The 16,256-nt window shown below is 49.8% G+C and overlaps 5 protein-coding genes across 5 annotated transcripts; 1 reads left to right on the plus strand and 4 right to left on the minus strand.

The window, feature by feature from the left end:
* Positions 1-187: 187 nt before the first annotated feature.
* On the minus strand, positions 188-2,572 carry ace2 (putative C2H2 transcription factor (Swi5); the record flags this gene model as incomplete). The annotated part of the gene is made up of 1 exon (XM_043285471.1): positions 188-2,572. One exon carries the CDS (start codon positions 2,570-2,572, stop codon positions 188-190), a length of 2,385 nt encoding a protein of 794 aa, XP_043134160.1.
* A 4,220-nt stretch (positions 2,573-6,792) lies between these two features.
* Positions 6,793-8,517, minus strand: ACHE_21097A (uncharacterized protein; the record flags this gene model as incomplete). The annotated part of the gene is made up of 2 exons (XM_043285472.1): positions 6,793-7,977; positions 8,032-8,517. The coding sequence occupies 2 exons, from the start codon at positions 8,515-8,517 to the stop codon at positions 6,793-6,795; spliced, it is 1,671 nt and encodes a 556-aa protein (XP_043134161.1).
* Positions 8,518-10,386: 1,869 nt separating this feature from the next.
* On the plus strand, positions 10,387-10,968 carry UBI::CRP6 (ubiquitin-ribosomal 40S subunit protein eS31 fusion protein; the record flags this gene model as incomplete). The annotated part of the gene is made up of 3 exons (XM_043285473.1): positions 10,387-10,480; positions 10,539-10,819; positions 10,879-10,968. 3 exons carry the CDS (start codon positions 10,387-10,389, stop codon positions 10,966-10,968), a joined length of 465 nt encoding a protein of 154 aa, XP_043134162.1.
* Positions 10,969-11,181: 213 nt separating this feature from the next.
* On the minus strand, positions 11,182-12,733 carry ACHE_21099A (glycoside hydrolase family 18 protein; the record flags this gene model as incomplete). Its single annotated transcript, XM_043285475.1, has 7 exons — positions 11,182-11,840; positions 11,888-11,948; positions 12,001-12,050; positions 12,104-12,133; positions 12,186-12,439; positions 12,533-12,633; positions 12,692-12,733. 7 exons carry the CDS (start codon positions 12,731-12,733, stop codon positions 11,182-11,184), a joined length of 1,197 nt encoding a protein of 398 aa, XP_043134163.1.
* A 2,020-nt stretch (positions 12,734-14,753) lies between these two features.
* Positions 14,754-15,487, minus strand: ACHE_21100A (uncharacterized protein; the record flags this gene model as incomplete). The annotated part of the gene is made up of 4 exons (XM_043285476.1): positions 14,754-14,885; positions 14,942-15,107; positions 15,168-15,402; positions 15,475-15,487. The coding sequence occupies 4 exons, from the start codon at positions 15,485-15,487 to the stop codon at positions 14,754-14,756; spliced, it is 546 nt and encodes a 181-aa protein (XP_043134164.1).
* Between the last annotated feature and the right edge of the window lie 769 nt (positions 15,488-16,256).

The raw sequence follows: 16,256 nt of genomic DNA on the forward strand, positions 1-16,256 counted from the left end.
AGCAGGTCCCCATGCAAGTTTCCTCTCGTCGAATTCAAAGTCATTCAGAAGATGCTCACATTGGTCCATGAACAGCGTCGTTTCGTGTCGTCATCAAATATGCCATTCTAATTGCTTTTTGTTTAGTCGTCTCAAATGCTTGTCGTTCGTCTCGTTCGTTATAGTCGTGCGTCGTTCCATTTATGCCTTATGCCATGAAGTACTCCGAGGGCTGCGCATTAACCTGGAACTGGAAGGAGAAGAACTCATCATCCATTGAAGGACCAGTCGTCAACGTCTTGCCACGAAAGATATCCATGTCTGGTCCGTCAAGAGGGGCAGTGTTGACATAGTCTGGGAAAGCGGCAATGGAGGAGTCAGTAAGAGGCGGGAAGTTACTGTCAAAGCCATTTGTTGTCGCGTCCTGGTTGATGAAGATATCCAGGTCCGACTCGTGAGTGGAATCAGCCAGGGTAGGTGCGGTGTGAGGCGAAGAAAGGTTGTTGTCGTTTGACGAGTTGCTGACATCGGGGTAGGGACATGATTCCGCTTCCGCGATGAATGGCAGACTAGGCCCCTTATCGATATTCTGCATTGGCTGCTTCGAAGGCAACATCTCGTCCTCTGTGCAAGGCGTGAGAGAACGAGGGTGGCAGTGAGGCGAAGGTTTGTTGCCAGTGCTGCAACCGGGGGATGCGGGAGGAGTGAAGGTAAAAGCTTCTGGTGGCAACGCGGAGTAGTTAGGCGTGTGGAACATGGGCCCAATGTTGATGGGGCTGGAGCCACGAAGGCTCATGTTCTCAAAGACCTCCGAAGGTGGTGTACTGCGGGAAAAGTCTGACGATCCCGAGACAGAACTCGAGGAGGATGTCTTCTCAGCGACACGCACGCGAGTGCGGGATGCCTTGTCCTGGCGTTCCTCCATTTCGGGGCGGTGCTTCTTGGGACGGCCGCGCTTTGTGTTCTTGCGCACAATGCCCTTGTATCCTCCGATGCACATCCCACGTTGACGGTGACGAGTCAGGGCGTCATGACGGGCGAACACGTTTCCGCAGAGGCATTCGTAGGGCTTGTCTCCAGTGTGAATCTTGGCATGGCGTTTCAGATCGTGGCCACGGACGAAGCACTTGTTGCAATGATCGCATTTGAACTGGCGGTCACCCAAGTGGGTTTGGACATGGGACTTGATGTTCTCCTTCCTGCCAAACCGTCTTTCACAGCCTGGATGGAGGCAGACCCATTTGCCATCCTCGGGATCCGGACCAGAGATGTAAGAAGCGATCTCATCGATGGTGACTCCGGTTTGGTTGATGGATGCGTGGACCCTCTCGTCAAGGTTCAGGTTGTCAATAGACGCGACTCTCGGGGAGAGCTTTGGCTTCGACGGAGTCGAGCTCGCGGTTGTAGCGGTACTCGACATCCTCTTGTGGCTTGGTGTAGCAGGGTAAATGGGAACCTTCCGTGGCCTCTCATTTTCACCTGCAGGAGACGACGGCATGGGTGCAATTTCTGGTGACGAGTAAAAAGACGACGATGCAGACAACGACGGAACATGGTTACCTCGCGACGAACTCTGCGACTCGGATTTCTCCGATCTGGAATCCTGCTGCTGACCGTTAAATGTATCAAAGCTGTCGACTTCAAATGTTGCTGTGTTGGGGGGGGATGGGAGGTCAAACGTCTGCGAGGAATTTGCCTCCGTCACTCCTTGAAGGGATCTAGCACGTTGCATGTACGACGCTTTGACAGCCTCGGGAACAGACAGACTCTGCTCCTTGGTGGGTGATGACTGCACCTCCGTGTTGTATGGGACAACACCCATTGACTTCTTGAACGGTGTCGTTGCTGGGGTGATTGGCAAGTAATCTAATTCCTGGATTAGCCATAGCTTCGAACTCGGAAGATCACGGGTTCGATCTCTCTTACGGGTGTTGTTGTTTTCATGTGCTGGTGTAAGCGGACGTTGCGAATTGGGGACGGTATCCGACTGAGCGGACAAGCATCGCATGTCCTGAGGAGCCACATTGGCTTGGGTCGCGAGCATATTCTGCGGGTATATATCCCAGGCGGCCATTTGAGCGTTGTTGCCGGGCAAGGTCTGGCTTCGCAACAGCTGTTGGTGCTGCTGCATCAAATTGAAGTTCAGATTCAGCTGCGCTTCTATCCACGCGCTTTGGTGGCTCTCGTTATTGTCCTGGTTCGCAAGCATATGCAGGTCCCCTTGGCTGAACGTGTGGCAGTCGGGCATCAGCGGCACGGATGTCGAATTAGGAGTATACATCTGATGTCTCTGTCGAGCCAATCCTTGTTGTTGGACCTCGCGCAAGACATTGTGAGGTTGTTGTGGTTGTTGCTGTACTGTTCCTTGGTTAGTAAAAGAAAATTTCCCATCCTGCATGGCCTGTGCTCGTTGTTGCATATGGAAGGCCCGTGTGTCGAGGCTTTGACCTCGTCGATGAGCATTGAGCCGTTGCAATGCCGGTGCAGGGAGACTGGAAACTTTCGCGGCCTCGAGGGCTGTAGGGGTCGAGATCTGTCGGCGGTGTTGTCGTTGCCGTTCTTGTAGGTGACCTCCATGTGAATTGGACAGCATGGTTGCTGAATAGACGCGGTACGCGCGATTAACCGGCGATTTCGAACAGATCCGTGTTGCTTAGACCTGTACAAGGAAGAAGAGAAAGCACTGTCAGTATCTGGTATTGCATTCGGTAACAATGCAGGGTAGACGGACCTCTTGCAGCGATGCGGTACGGCTGCGGCCAACCCGGGGGGCAATTGAACAGGTCCCTGTAACAGTGTCAGTCTGTGTCCTTTCAAGATGACGCGCTCGGGGAAAAGAAGGAGGAAAAAAGAGTCTCTAGTCTCTAATCTCTCAAATCAGTCGGTGTGCAAGTGATTGGTATCTCGTGATGATCAAAGAGTGGTTCGGTGAGGAAGCAAAGATCCTTGGTACTAGTATGGAGACCTTTCCCCAGGAACCAGACTTGTTTATATGAACCAGAAAGAAGAGGAGAGAATACTGGGTGGGAACCAGGGAAAAGAGAATTATTGAATCCAGGTCCAACACCGATCCCGATCTACGATCAACAATGCCGGCGTTGGCCTAGCAACGCCCTTTCCGCGGCGACGTCAGGGAAACGCGAAACCGCCCTGTATTGGCATTTATTTCCTTTTTATCATACGAGTCAACTTTTGTTTCGTCAATTCCTTTTCAGTTTGCCTCGGTTTTTGCTCCCCGATAATAGCGGTATAATGGCTCCGCTCATGTACAAGTGTACTATGGAGCAAAGTGGGCTTTAACACGTCTGTCGGATCGGGGAAACTCTACCGGCATACAACTAGTGAAAGGTACCATGTACGGGGGCCACGCTGTATGCACGGGTCTACCCATGTATGTATCTTCGGAGGTTATATTCTTCAATAACTTCCGTTGAGCCCTACTCTGATACAGTAGTTGCTCTGCAAGGAGCTCGTTTCGATCCTCCTTGTATCAAGATTGAATATATACTCCCTGCCCGAGATTCGCAGTATGGTTGCGTACGAAGGGGACAATGTCAAATAATTTGAAGATATTCATGCCCTGGATTGGCTTCTGTGAGGGTGCAAAGATTATTGCACCCGCAGGTTCGAAATGTTACGGTATCTCCAGACATTTCTTGTAACGGTTGAAAGGAGCCAGACTACGTCACAAAGCCACCCTGAAATGCGGCCAAGAGCTTGCATAGATAGTAGTTTATGTCCCTATATTTAATCTGACAGGTTAGTTGACAGAGTATCTCATACCCGGAGCTCTCTGGGTCTAATGCTTCACTTCTATCCACACACACTACTCAGTACAATAACAGTTTTGCTTGACTTTTACTACATACATGGTTGATGATAGTTATCCATAATGGCACCCGCATATGGGTTCTGTCCCACGAGGGGTTTCCGAATGCTCCTGTTAACTTCAAGCCGACGTCCTATCCAATTGTCCCCATTCCCAGTGTTTACAGAGACGACCCCCGAAGATACTCTTTGTACATCTCTGCGGCATGCAGTCCCACCCCATCAAGCGCCAGGACCAGCCCCTGGTAACGCTCATAAGCCTTCACGACGACTTGTCAACAACTTTGCTCCAATTGTCGTTAACCTGGACTTCATTAAGGCAGGTGGTAACTTGAATGGCGGTCCGAATCACGGTAAGGGCCTCATTTGCATACTGGGGATCCACAACGTTAAAGCCATTCGTATGCCAGAGAGTATCTGACAAAAACTTATTACGTGCTTTGTATCTATTGAGTAGACTGTCAGCATTGCGAGCACGCCGGAGTTGCTGTCGGATCTGTATGCGTTCGTAATCTTGCCAATTGGCTATCCACTGCTGCTATATGGGCCCACCGGATCCCAATAATTGTAGGGTCGAAGCAAATAGCTTTGCAAATTGGGAGCTGAGGCTTCTTAGGGCTTCTGTCGAGTTGTTCAGCAGTATCACCACTGGCGCACTCGCCGCAATCGCTGTCCTTGCTTTCAACGGTTGGAATCATCCATGTGCCGTACTGGTAACAGAAGGCCTGCAATCCGAGTGGCAGGCAGTCTCCGGTCGCATGCCGTGAGTAAAACAATGTCGCTCGTCTGCATGGCACTGGCCATGGCACGAGAGTCTGCCAACAGATGACTCCCGCCTCTCCACAGATAAGTACTCGGCATCGCACTTGAAGGACAGCATATGATCTTGAGTAGCTCTTGCTCACAGATATCTCGAAAGCCGCCGCCATTTGGGGCTAACCCGTAGCCCGATGGGTAGCTCCGGGACCCATGCCCAATTATGATGCACTCATTTTCCTTGCCGGACACCGAATCTTCAGAGCCTGCAATTCCCGGTCGTTTGATGAAGGTATCAAAACCTGAGCGGTGCGATGTGAGCCTGACGTGGTGGTAGTGACAGCCTCCAGGCGACAAGTCCAAGTCTCAGCATCATTATCACCGGCACACTCAGAAGCAGTGGCAGTGGCGGTCTCTAGGCGATGGGCCTAAGTGGAGCTGTGCTCAGAGCGCAATTGGAATCGGTGGTAGTGGGGACTTCTGGTCGTAAGTGGATGTGACCGGCTAGGTGATCTTCGAAAAAATTAAGAGATTACCTCCCTAGTACCTGGACCATGGCATCACCCTAAGCAGCCACGAGGAGAACAAGAAAAGGAGAATATAGAGCCAGAAGCCTCTCGTGGGTAGGGGAGCCGTTCTGCTTGCTACAACTGGCATGACGAGAGTGGTAGATCTGGAAGACACGAATCCGGCGCTGAACTGGATTATCAACCTTTGTTGATGTAAGAATAAAGCATGTACTCCTGGTAGCATGTAGCTATATTCTGGCTCTCGGTATTGCAAGTGCGCCTGATGTCCAAGTTGTTCTGTCTTTAGGACATGAGAGTACCCTGCGCCTCGCTTCTGTCTGCTGCTCATGGACGTGCTCCGTGAAATTGGGATCACCACTTCGTGCTGAGATTGCCGTGTTGCCACGTGCGTGCTATAGACTGGCGCACAGCCTATGGTCATTTAGGACTATGTTTCTTCTCTCTTGATGCTTATGACTTAGTGGTTCAGTCTTGTTGCTCGAATTGTGGCAACAGCGCAGAGCAAAATAGGTGTAGAATGCTTAGGACATGTTAGAAGTAATATGAGGTTTAAACTCTGGATGACACAGATTGACCGATTATTAATAGTAAAAAGAACGGGGGAACGAAGAGGAAAAAAAAGACTGTCATGTGTGGAGACCCTCTGCAAGTCTAGGGTTCTTTTATCAAATTCACTCAAATCCCAGTCATCTGACCATTCCTCTTCCTCATTTATTCGACTCTATGTATAATCAGTAGTTTGAGATGGTACAAAGTACTCCGTAAACAAGTTGAAGAAAGATTTATATGCTGCCATTTCCCTCCGCCTGTCCAAATCGGGCAGGGACCCACGTCTGGCTATCTTCCATCAAAGGCAAGTCAACTAGTAGTAGAAGAATTATTTGCGCTCATGCTACCTTGTTGATCGCGCTCGTATCAGTTTTCCTAGAGCAGTGATGGTGGTATCGATCCCTGTTCGAAACTGGACGCAAACACCAGCGTCACTAGCCAATTTCCTCGCCGAAGCCTCGGTGATTGCTCGGCATACAGTTTCATATTTCCCCGACAATGAACACATGCTAAATCTTTGTCGATTTCTATGGTAGCAACGAGCATAATGTTGGTCCAACTAGTCCCGAGAGCAATGCCTGTTCAATGGCAAAAAGTTTATAACCTTGTCTCATGGAACCCATCGTTCCAGCAACTCTGCGACAGCAGTTCTGGGGATCGTTCCGTCGACATAATATATGCTCGGGAACACCAGTTCGCCGAGATATGGACCAACATATACCGCTAGTTTTTGGGAATCAGGGGCTGTTTCAGTCCAGATAAGGCCCTCTGAGAACAGACATGCGATGACGGTGAACAATTTATTTGGTTGATGATTGACACGGTCTTTGGGCATGACATCTCGGTGGAATCCCGAGACCCCTTATTCGACTAACTATCTTGACACCGCGTATTCCACGAGTCAGCTGGACTACGAAAAATCGACGGAGGCATCAGGCTATGGAAACTATAGTTATTCTCAAGGGCTACAGATAGAGTGGTAAAGACGTGGGTATCGTATATGGTATAGACAAGGTATGATATTATTTACACAGAAAATGAATTAAAAATCTTCCACGACAGACGGAGGTCGGATATTATATATACATAACTTAGCATAAAGAATGTGTGTGTGAGAGAGTGTGAGAGAGTGAGTGAGTGTGTGTGAGATTTAACACAGGGTATCAGCCGACTGGATCGAGCTCCTCTGGTTCTTAACAAACTTGGGCCAAGTGTTGGTAAGAACTAGGTACTTGATACTCTTTTCCGCATCGTCGAAGACAGTCTCATCGAAGTCCTCCGGGACATCGCCCCAGTACTGCACGCGGTCCTCAATAGGCGCAGACTGCGTGCTCTGGATTGTCTTCTCAGAGTCAGAGCCCTCGCCCTCGCCCTCTGGCAGGAAAGTGGCGGAGGTAGGCGACTCGACGAAGGGGGTGGTCACGTCCACCTCGCGCTTCTCGCCGTACATGATGTGCGTGGGTTTCTCGAAGATGCTCTCGAGTTTCTTGAGTTCTTGCGAGGAGATATTGATGGGGAACTCAGCGTGGCGGACGCTGACGAACTCAGCGTAGATGCGGAGGGCGCGGTTGAAACGTTCACGGATCAGCTCCTTGATGTTGTCGCCACGGGGTGTGGTGCTGTAGACGGTCTTGGGGAGCGAGCTCTTCCATTCCGCGACGCTGGTGAGGAAGGCGATGTTTTCTCCGGAGAAATCGTGCAAAGCAGAGAATTCCTGAAGGGGAGTGGGGTGACGCTCGAGGACGTACTCAAGGGCGCCCATGGTCAGGATACTCTCGCCAGAGTCGGTTGTCTTGACGGAGTTGCTGCGGGACATCAGGGACTCGGCCATAATGGAAGCGGAGTTGACGGACTTGGCTTCGGAGCCAGAGACCTTGTTCTTGAACTCCCATTGCGCGATCGTGTCGAGAGTTTCTTTGCGGAGGGAGCGGTGACGGATGACCTCGTAGCAGGGGAGGAAGACGGTGAAGATTTCCACGACATAAATGGAAATGCAGATCCATTGCGGAGGCAGCCAATACTGGTTGACCTTCTCAAAGGCGGGGACGTAGATAGCAATAAGCCACATCGGGGTTGCGTGGAGGTTGCCAATGGCGCAAGCAATAGTCTGAAATCTCCAACCATGGGTATCGCGGATGTTGCGGGACTTCCAGAGAATGACGGGCGCGACAACCCAGGCCCAAAAGAACTGCCAGGCCAGAGTAGGCCACCATTCCCAGCCACGACCCATCTCAGTTTTCTGCTCCATCGGAGTACCGTGAACGGCGGTGCCGGGAGCACCCCAGGAGCTGTGCCACTTGCGGGAGATAATCCACATCAGGGTAGTCAGGAAGATCTGATGATAGTTAGAAAGATATACAGAATGGAGGGAAGGTAACCACAATCGTACCTGGACCAGCATTCCGACACCAACGACAATGATCATCTTCTTGGAATAATCAAGACGGCGGAAGCGGTTGATTAAGCCGCCCTTCTTCGAGTCGGAAGGAGATTCGAGAGTGCTGTCCCGCTGGGCGTATTTCTTCTGAGCCTTGGCGACATGAAGGAAGCGACTGTTGGAAGCGTGGAACAGAGCGATACCGAGAGGCAGGTAGAGACCCATAACCCAGAATTCAGCGTCACCGGGCATAAGAGGACCAAGCATGAGACCGATTTGAATGGTGATCCAGTACAAATGAAGCACAACGATAGCAGCCAGCGACAGACCGAGACCTCGGATGCGGAGGACAGGCGCATTACGGTTGATGATAAGGAACGCAATGCCGCTCACAACGATGACTGTCCAGATGCAGGCCCAGCACGACCACCAGGTGGTGACCGAGTTGATGAGCGGCTCTGCCTTGGAATCGGGCGTGACTCCGAGTTCCGACCCCATGGTGAATGATGGATTCTTGGTTGATGGGAAGGAATGACTTAAGTTAGGTAAACGGCTTGTCAAGTCACGGTGGTGGGGTCCGTGAAGGAATCATTCAGCAACGAAGGATTCTTGTGGGGAGGCAGAGGAGCTATATAAAACCAATCGGTTGGGATTAGGAAATCGCCTAATAAACATGACGATGCTTGCTTAGTGGCACATGGTGCTACAATGAGGAAAAAACGAGGGCTCCATAAACTATAGACCCAAAAAAAAAAAAAAAAAAACCTTGTTACATGTGGTACTCCTTTTCTTGGCTCCGTTTTTCTCCAAATCGGGAAACCCTAAATCATTTAGATTACGAGTGGTCTGGTGGCAAAGAGATCGGGCCACCAAATCTGCTTTTTTCGAAAGATGCAAAACCGCGACACTAAGATCTAGTTGGTGGGCTAAATATTACGCTAGGCATTTGACATACATAATGAAAGCAGCCTGATTGTACTTAGAGTATCACCTTAAGGCAACTAGTGCCATCTCAAGACAGCCCGGCTTCGTTAGCACTGCCTTTTAGGCGCTAGGCTACCCCCTTAAACCGAAGCCCTGAAGAAGGCTCGACCACAGTCCGCCAGGCACGATCGATATATAGATTAATGCCGATCCTAATACTCCAACTACGAACCGTAGATAACAAGGACCATTGTGGTGTCTGCGATTGCGAGGAATCAATAGTTACCGAGTAAGTAAGAGAAGTCGCAGATCGGGCCCACCGTCCACAGTGGGATCGGAAACTAGTGGCCCGTAGCACGAGAAATTTCAAATACTTCACCGCGGGTTGAGAATCAGTCTATCAGATAAGGGGACCAACCTAATCGGCACTTGAGCACTTGCATGTGTCCGGCCGGTATTTCCCACGTGTGGTCTGGTATAGAGTGAGGCGATGGATTCCACCACCGTGCGGTCCATGGACACCGGGGGCAAAGTTTAATATCAATAAATTCAGTAGCCCAGTAAAGATATACACGAGACATAAACCCAGTGACCGGGAACAAAATCCGGAGAGATGGCGTCATGACTGCAGCGTGTGTACTCCGTGCATACTCCGTGCATCTCCGTAGATAATCTCTCATCTGTTCTGAATACATCTGCAGATATCCCCAGTCGTCTGTGCTTATTATGATATTGACTGATATTCCAGCCTCTTCGGGTTTATAATTACGAGTTCCCCGCGTTTGGTGACACGATGCGCTGTTCCTGGTGACAGACATTGATAGACAATGACATTGTCGAGTCAGTCCTGCGTCTTTCCCTCCAAGGCATAGTACGGAGTATATTCATAGCGCCTAGATGGATCCAGACAAGGCGATCATAACCCCCGATGCCGACAGATGGTACTGGGAAGCAGTACCCATAGAACTAACCACCAGTGACCCTCTGGTACCTGCAGAAGTGGAAAGCTTGTCGCGATGCCACGTGACTAGTATCTGGATAAGTCCGGCCATGTCCGGATAAGTCACATGATCAATTGCGGAATTGGAAAAATATAAGGTCCGAGCCAGGGCTGCGCGGGCAAGAAGCGACGCACGTGATCACACAAGCGATTTTGCGATTCCAATCCAAACTTAAGCTCCGCTTTTTCTTTTTCTTACGATTTGCACCAAAGGTTGAGGAAGACAACTTGTCGAGGTGAGTGATTCTTGCTAGATCACCTGAGGATAGCGATTGCACGCAGTCTGTCTACTATTTGCGACTTGTTCGAACGCACTGGCTTCTCTGGTCTTAGCGGGGTTGGTTTGTCGAGAACGAGGGGAGAAAATGGACGACAGCGCACAATCATGAAGCCTCAGCGAGAAAAAGATTGAACAGCGACTAACTTATACAGGCCTTTGCAAGATGCAAATCTTCGTCAAGACCCTTACGGGTAAGACTATCACCCTTGAGGTGGAGTCGTCGGACACCATCGACAATGTCAAGTCCAAGATCCAGGGTACGCCTCCAATACACACATTCCAAACCGTATTGCAAAGTCCCTAACAAGATAATAGACAAGGAGGGAATCCCCCCGGACCAACAGCGTCTGATCTTCGCTGGTAAGCAGCTGGAGGACGGCCGCACTCTTTCGGACTACAACATCCAGAAGGAGTCGACCCTGCACCTCGTGCTGCGCCTGCGTGGTGGTGGTAAGAAGCGCAAGAAGAAGGTCTACACCACCCCCAAGAAGATCAAGCACAAGCGCAGAAAGACCAAGCTTGCCGTCCTCAAGTACTACAAGGTCGATGGCGATGGCAAGATTGAGCGTCTCCGCCGCGAGTGCCCCGCTCCCGAGGTATGTTTCTGCTCTCCCCTTTATGAGTTTGAAAAGAGGCAAAGGCTAACTAATTGTAGTGCGGTGCTGGTGTCTTCATGGCTGCTATGCACAACCGCCAGTACTGTGGCAAGTGCCACCTCACCTACGTTTTCGACGAGTCCAAATAAGCGAATCACCCGTCACCCTCCGGTAAAGACTTGGTTGGAAAGGTTGAGGATCGCCCCGGCTTTGGCAGATAGTTATGAATAACAATGAATGAATATCTGCTGGTCCTTTTTTTCATCAATCGTAGACGACGTGTCTTGTATCCATTCTAGTCTGTAAAGCCATGTGCACTGTGCATAATCGTATTTACATGAAGAACTGTCCCTGTGTCCCGATCACCGAAATCCCGACCTAAGGTTGTCGTACTGACTCTCGGGGAAATCGAGATTATTCGCCGACTGCTCCAGGGCGTTCACCCCTCCGACACCCTCAACAAACGTCCCAATCAAACTCCCCTCCGCCGGATTCGCAGCCTTGCCTCCCTTATCACCACTGGTCTCCCACCACATGCCACCACCAAGCAGGTTCGCCCTGACAAAGTTGGCCTTCATTTGTGTCATCGGCACGGTATCGTACGAGACCATCGTGCGGGTCGCAGGGCTATAACACCACGAAGCTTCCACCGACTGGTCTAATTCCTCGGTTGCGCCGGGTCGCGGAAGAGCCTTGTAGTCCCAAACACCGTTTTCCCAACTTCCCTCACCAACGCCTGAGAACGGGGTTCCGGGGCCGTCGGTGTTGGTAAACGCGCGGCCGTACAGGGGCATGCCCAGGACCATTTTGTCACGAGGGATCGCGGAGGTTTCGGTGTAGTGTAAAAGGGCTGCGGTGGTGGAAAATGGAGTTGAGGCGGGGTTGCTGTTGGAGGGGTAGATGTTGGCTTGGTGGCCGGCGATGGAATCCCAGCTTCCGGCGTAGTCGTAGGCCATTAGATTGTAGAAGTCGAGCAATGGGGTCATTTCGTGCAGTCGGAGCTTGGAAAAGTTTTGGGGGCCTGGATGGTTTAGCAAGAGTTATCGCAGACTTCGATGGTTAACGTACCAGCCGGGCAAGCAATGGTCAGAAGGAATTTGCGATTAGGGCCAGCTGCGCGGTCTAGGGTCTGTACATTGTCAGTATGTGGATGAAAGACGGTTTCAGCACAATGAACTCACCTCACGACACTTCTGAAGGAGCAAGACAAAGTTGTACGCTTCAGTGTCATCTAAACAGGTATCAGCATCCTGTCCAATAAGTCTCAATCCTTTGCAAACTCACTTTGAGGATACTCCCAATCCACATCAAAACCTACCCCTCATTAGCAAACCACTCCCTCAACAAAGATAGAAGAACAACACACCATCAAACCCCAAATCCAACACCAATTTAGTAGCCGTCTCCGCAAACCTCGTCCTCCCCTGCTCAGTACTAGCTGGCTGAGCGAAATTACTCGAGTACGTCCATCCACCAATCGAAAGCAGAACCTTGAGTTTCCGATTCTGCTGCTTGAGAAGGAACAACTGCTTCACGCAGCCATAGACATTGTGGCCAACGTCGTTCCACGAGTCACCCGGGTAGTGTTTCTCAATGTCGGACCAAGTGTCAGATAGGTACCTGCATTAGCGTCAGGACTGGACTGGGGGCCGTGCATTACACTGCATATAAAAGAGGCTGGCTGAGGGTGTTATGGGGCTCGCTAGAACTTACACTTCGCCACTCTCTGGGCGCACATTGGCGAAAGCGTACAGTACATGGGTTAGTTTGTCGGCGGGGATGTCCTGGGGGTTATGGGCACGGCCGTAGATTGCCTGGAAGTGGAGCGGTTGGTGAGTTGTCAACTGTTGCTCAGCGCATCTTGGTACATACCCAGTTCACGAAGTATGCGACAGATTTCATTCCTGTGGACATGTTTGCTGCAGAACGAGCTCTTGGAGTCTGGGAATTTGACACGTGCGATTCGAATATAATGATAACAATAAAGATATATGTCACCAGGAATAGTGTGCAGGTACTCCGCAGTCCAGCGGGTTCAGTAAAATATATATGGACAATATCTGACGGATAACACCGAATGTAAAAGTGAAGCTATTCGATGCAGCCTAGGCCTTGCCCAATTGGTACAGATATTAAAACAGAAACAAGTGCTTATTGGTTGGAGTGGCTGTGGCTGTTGCAGTGAGTGTGGCGCAGTATAGATTATGTAATCTGGTATAAAGTGAACAAGGTCGAGGATATGGAGAGCACGGAGCACACCTTTATATAGATATCCTAGCTATAGTTGACTCTAGAAGAGATATTGAAGGGTCATGTCATCAATTGAGGTCATTCTGTGCGACTTCGCATTGATCATGCTGACCTTCAATCGCCCCGAACTCAAGAAACCGAGCATGAAGCCGAGGCGCAGAGTGAGGCTAGAATATCCCGCAGTTCAGAGTACTCTCTAAGCGATGCAGGAGGTGCGCCCTGTCAAAGCGTTGAAATTGGCATTGTTTGCGACAGCCAATGTGATATCCAAGGCGCTCATGACAGCTCTGCACGATATATATATTGTGGGGAAAACACGTTTCATTGGTAGTGGATTCATCGTATGGATTTGCCCTGAAGAGGATCCGGAAATTGACGTGTACTTTGTGCTCTATAAAAGGTACTTCTGTACTCTAATTGAATAATGATCGTATTTTGGATTTTCCATAGATAATCTCCCTGACTCTACGGTACAAGGCATTGCCGATATCTCTTGCTCGTGTGCTCCGTGCTTCCGACCCGAGCATCTCCATTGTCCATTGATCGGAATCAGTGTTCGACTATTATTGAGTCTAGTTATTCCACGTCATTTAAGTGAATAATAGCCAATGTTCAGTGTCATAACAATAAGTACCTGAATGTTTACCGCCAGAAACCCGCGTGAAGGGCAAAAAAAAAAAAAAAAGCCATGGTCAGCTGAAACCCCGATCGACGGTACCGATTCTGCCCTACGATTGGCTCATAACTCTGATCGGTAACGGTGAATGCCCCACAAGTTTAAACGCTATTTCCTGTTTCGGAGTTAGGGCACGGCGGCTTAGATATCCGATCAACCCGGGGTGCGGGATATATGCCGTAAATCTAGCAAGAGACAGACAAGTATAAAGAAGCGCGTAATCAATTGATTAATTCAATATTAAATACAGGCATTCAGATACATATGAGACTTGATCCCGTAGACGGCACAAAGGCCGCTGCCAGCATCCGATCAGTAAAATTGTGGATATACAATCTCTCACTGCGGAATACCAGCCCCGCTGCGTCGGGTCTTTTCAGCTGGGATTGTTCGTTGGGTGAAGAGTCACTTTGTGTCTTCCCCTCCTTCCCCACTGGAAGAAATTTAATGTCCCGAGATGAGATGAGACGAGATGCGATGCCTTGCGGTGCTAAGCAGGCTCCCTCGCATCTTTCCCTGGTCAGCTGAGCAGTGTTGCAGTTGAAGTGCCGTTTTGAGTTTGAGTATCCCTGGTACGCATGTCAGGAAAAGCGATCCATGATCGTGCTGATTATACATGGGTTGGTGTAGGCTTTTTTTTTTTCTCTTTTTTTCGTCTTTTTCTTCCCTTTTTTTTGGTTTTGCGTGTATGGGAGTAGAATTTGTGCGTGCGTGTAGCTAAACTTGACTCCGGGTATCCGACAATGGTCACAGACAAAAACAATTGGACAATGAACCGAAATTGCAAAGGATAAAGGGGGACAGCGAATGAACAAATCAAAAGCACACAAAGCGACCAGCGCTCCCTCCCGGGCAACAAAAGCAAATAACGATAGAAACAATCAAAAGAATAATCCCGAAATATTCTAGTGGTTCTCTTTTCGTGTTTCTTTTTCTCAGCTCCCGCCATAGAAACGATCAAAACAGCACACAAGGAAAGGGGAAGGGGGTATCATCGTCGTAGTCATCTCATGAAGGGTGCATCTGGATCCAGCGATGAATCGTAGCCAAAGATGGATCATCGCCGAGCCAGTGACCTGCCCGCAGGTCGGCAGACCGGAGGTCAGAAACGACGTATTGGTCTGTTATTTGTGCCAATTCCTGTGCAGCTAGCATTAGCATTCGTTTCTATAGAACTAGGTTAAGGGGAAACCAACTTGGCGAAAGCTGTCGCTCACGGCGGCCAATTGCGTCGAATGCTGAGCCGTTGGTTGTTGGCCGCGCAAGATATTTGCGCGATGAATAGCCCATCGCTTCGCAGCTGCAATGCGAAGATATATCCGGTGTGCCTGGAAACGGCGGGCACTGCCGTCGAGTATCACTCTGAATCAAACAGAGTCAGCCTTCTCTTCTCTGATTTATAGGAATGTAGGATAGAAATACCTCTGCAATTCAGCCCTCTCTGCTTCTTCATTGCTGGCATTGCTTGGTACAGCAGCGGGGGTGTAATTCGACCCTATCAATGCCTGCGCGGCCGTGTGGCACTCACGCATAACGACATGACCCTCTTCGAAGTACTCCTCTGGTGGCGATGGGATGGTCTCTTCGCAGATGTGCAGTAGCAACGTGCGGTAGTCGTTGATGATCTCGGCCACTCGCAATGCTCGTGCTTGGTTGACTAGATGTAGACATGGCTTATTAGTATCTCCTTGGACACACATAGAATATACAAATGAAATGGAATGCTTACGTCCGTCAGCCATTGTTCCTTCTTAACAAACACCCAGGGCGGCTTGAGGGTTAGACAAGTCCTAAGACGAATACAAAGGAAGGAAGATGTTGAAGCGAAATAATGGCTATTAGACAAATAACTCTATCCCCTGAGCCGAGCTAGCAAATCGCAAACTGCTTGCTTGCCTGCCTGCTTGCTTGCTTGATTGATTGCTTTGCTCTGCTCTGCTCTGCTCTGCTTGTTCTGATGATTCTCTCACAGTTGAGGGCGAAATGCTTCCTTTTAAGCTTAATCCTCGAGGCCCATATTTATTTCATGACTCTTTTTTTATTTACTTTTTTTTTAAATTCTGCAGCTGGCTTGCCTGTCAGCCGAATGGCGGAGACCCTGAATAGGAAGTCACTGAAAAAGGGGGGCAAAAAAGATGAAAAGAAAAAGAAAAAAAGGTAGAAATCAGCATTAGCCGCGCCGGATTGTGTACCAATTGGAGATCAATAAGACCGAGCTGGGAAGTATGACAACAATGGTGGATCAGACACACCGTTGGGATTATGCGGAATGTCCGAGCTGGAGGCCAAGCACAGCTCGCTGGGTCCTCCTGCCAGGGCAGTATGTATCCATATGGCTGTCTGAAAATATGTGTGTGCGTCTGTGCATGTATAGTATGCAGCTTTTTGCTTTTCCTTCCATCTTGGCTCCATATCGATTTCCTATTCACATTGTTGGTGGCTTTTACTTCGCCTATATGATCGGGCAAACCGAAGAGAGGGAAATAGAGAGAGAGAAGAGATCTCGGACAA

The sequence above is a fragment of the Aspergillus chevalieri genome, chromosome 2 (assembly GCF_016861735.1).
Source record: "Aspergillus chevalieri M1 DNA, chromosome 2, nearly complete sequence".
NCBI lineage: Eukaryota > Fungi > Ascomycota > Eurotiomycetes > Eurotiales > Aspergillaceae > Aspergillus > Aspergillus chevalieri.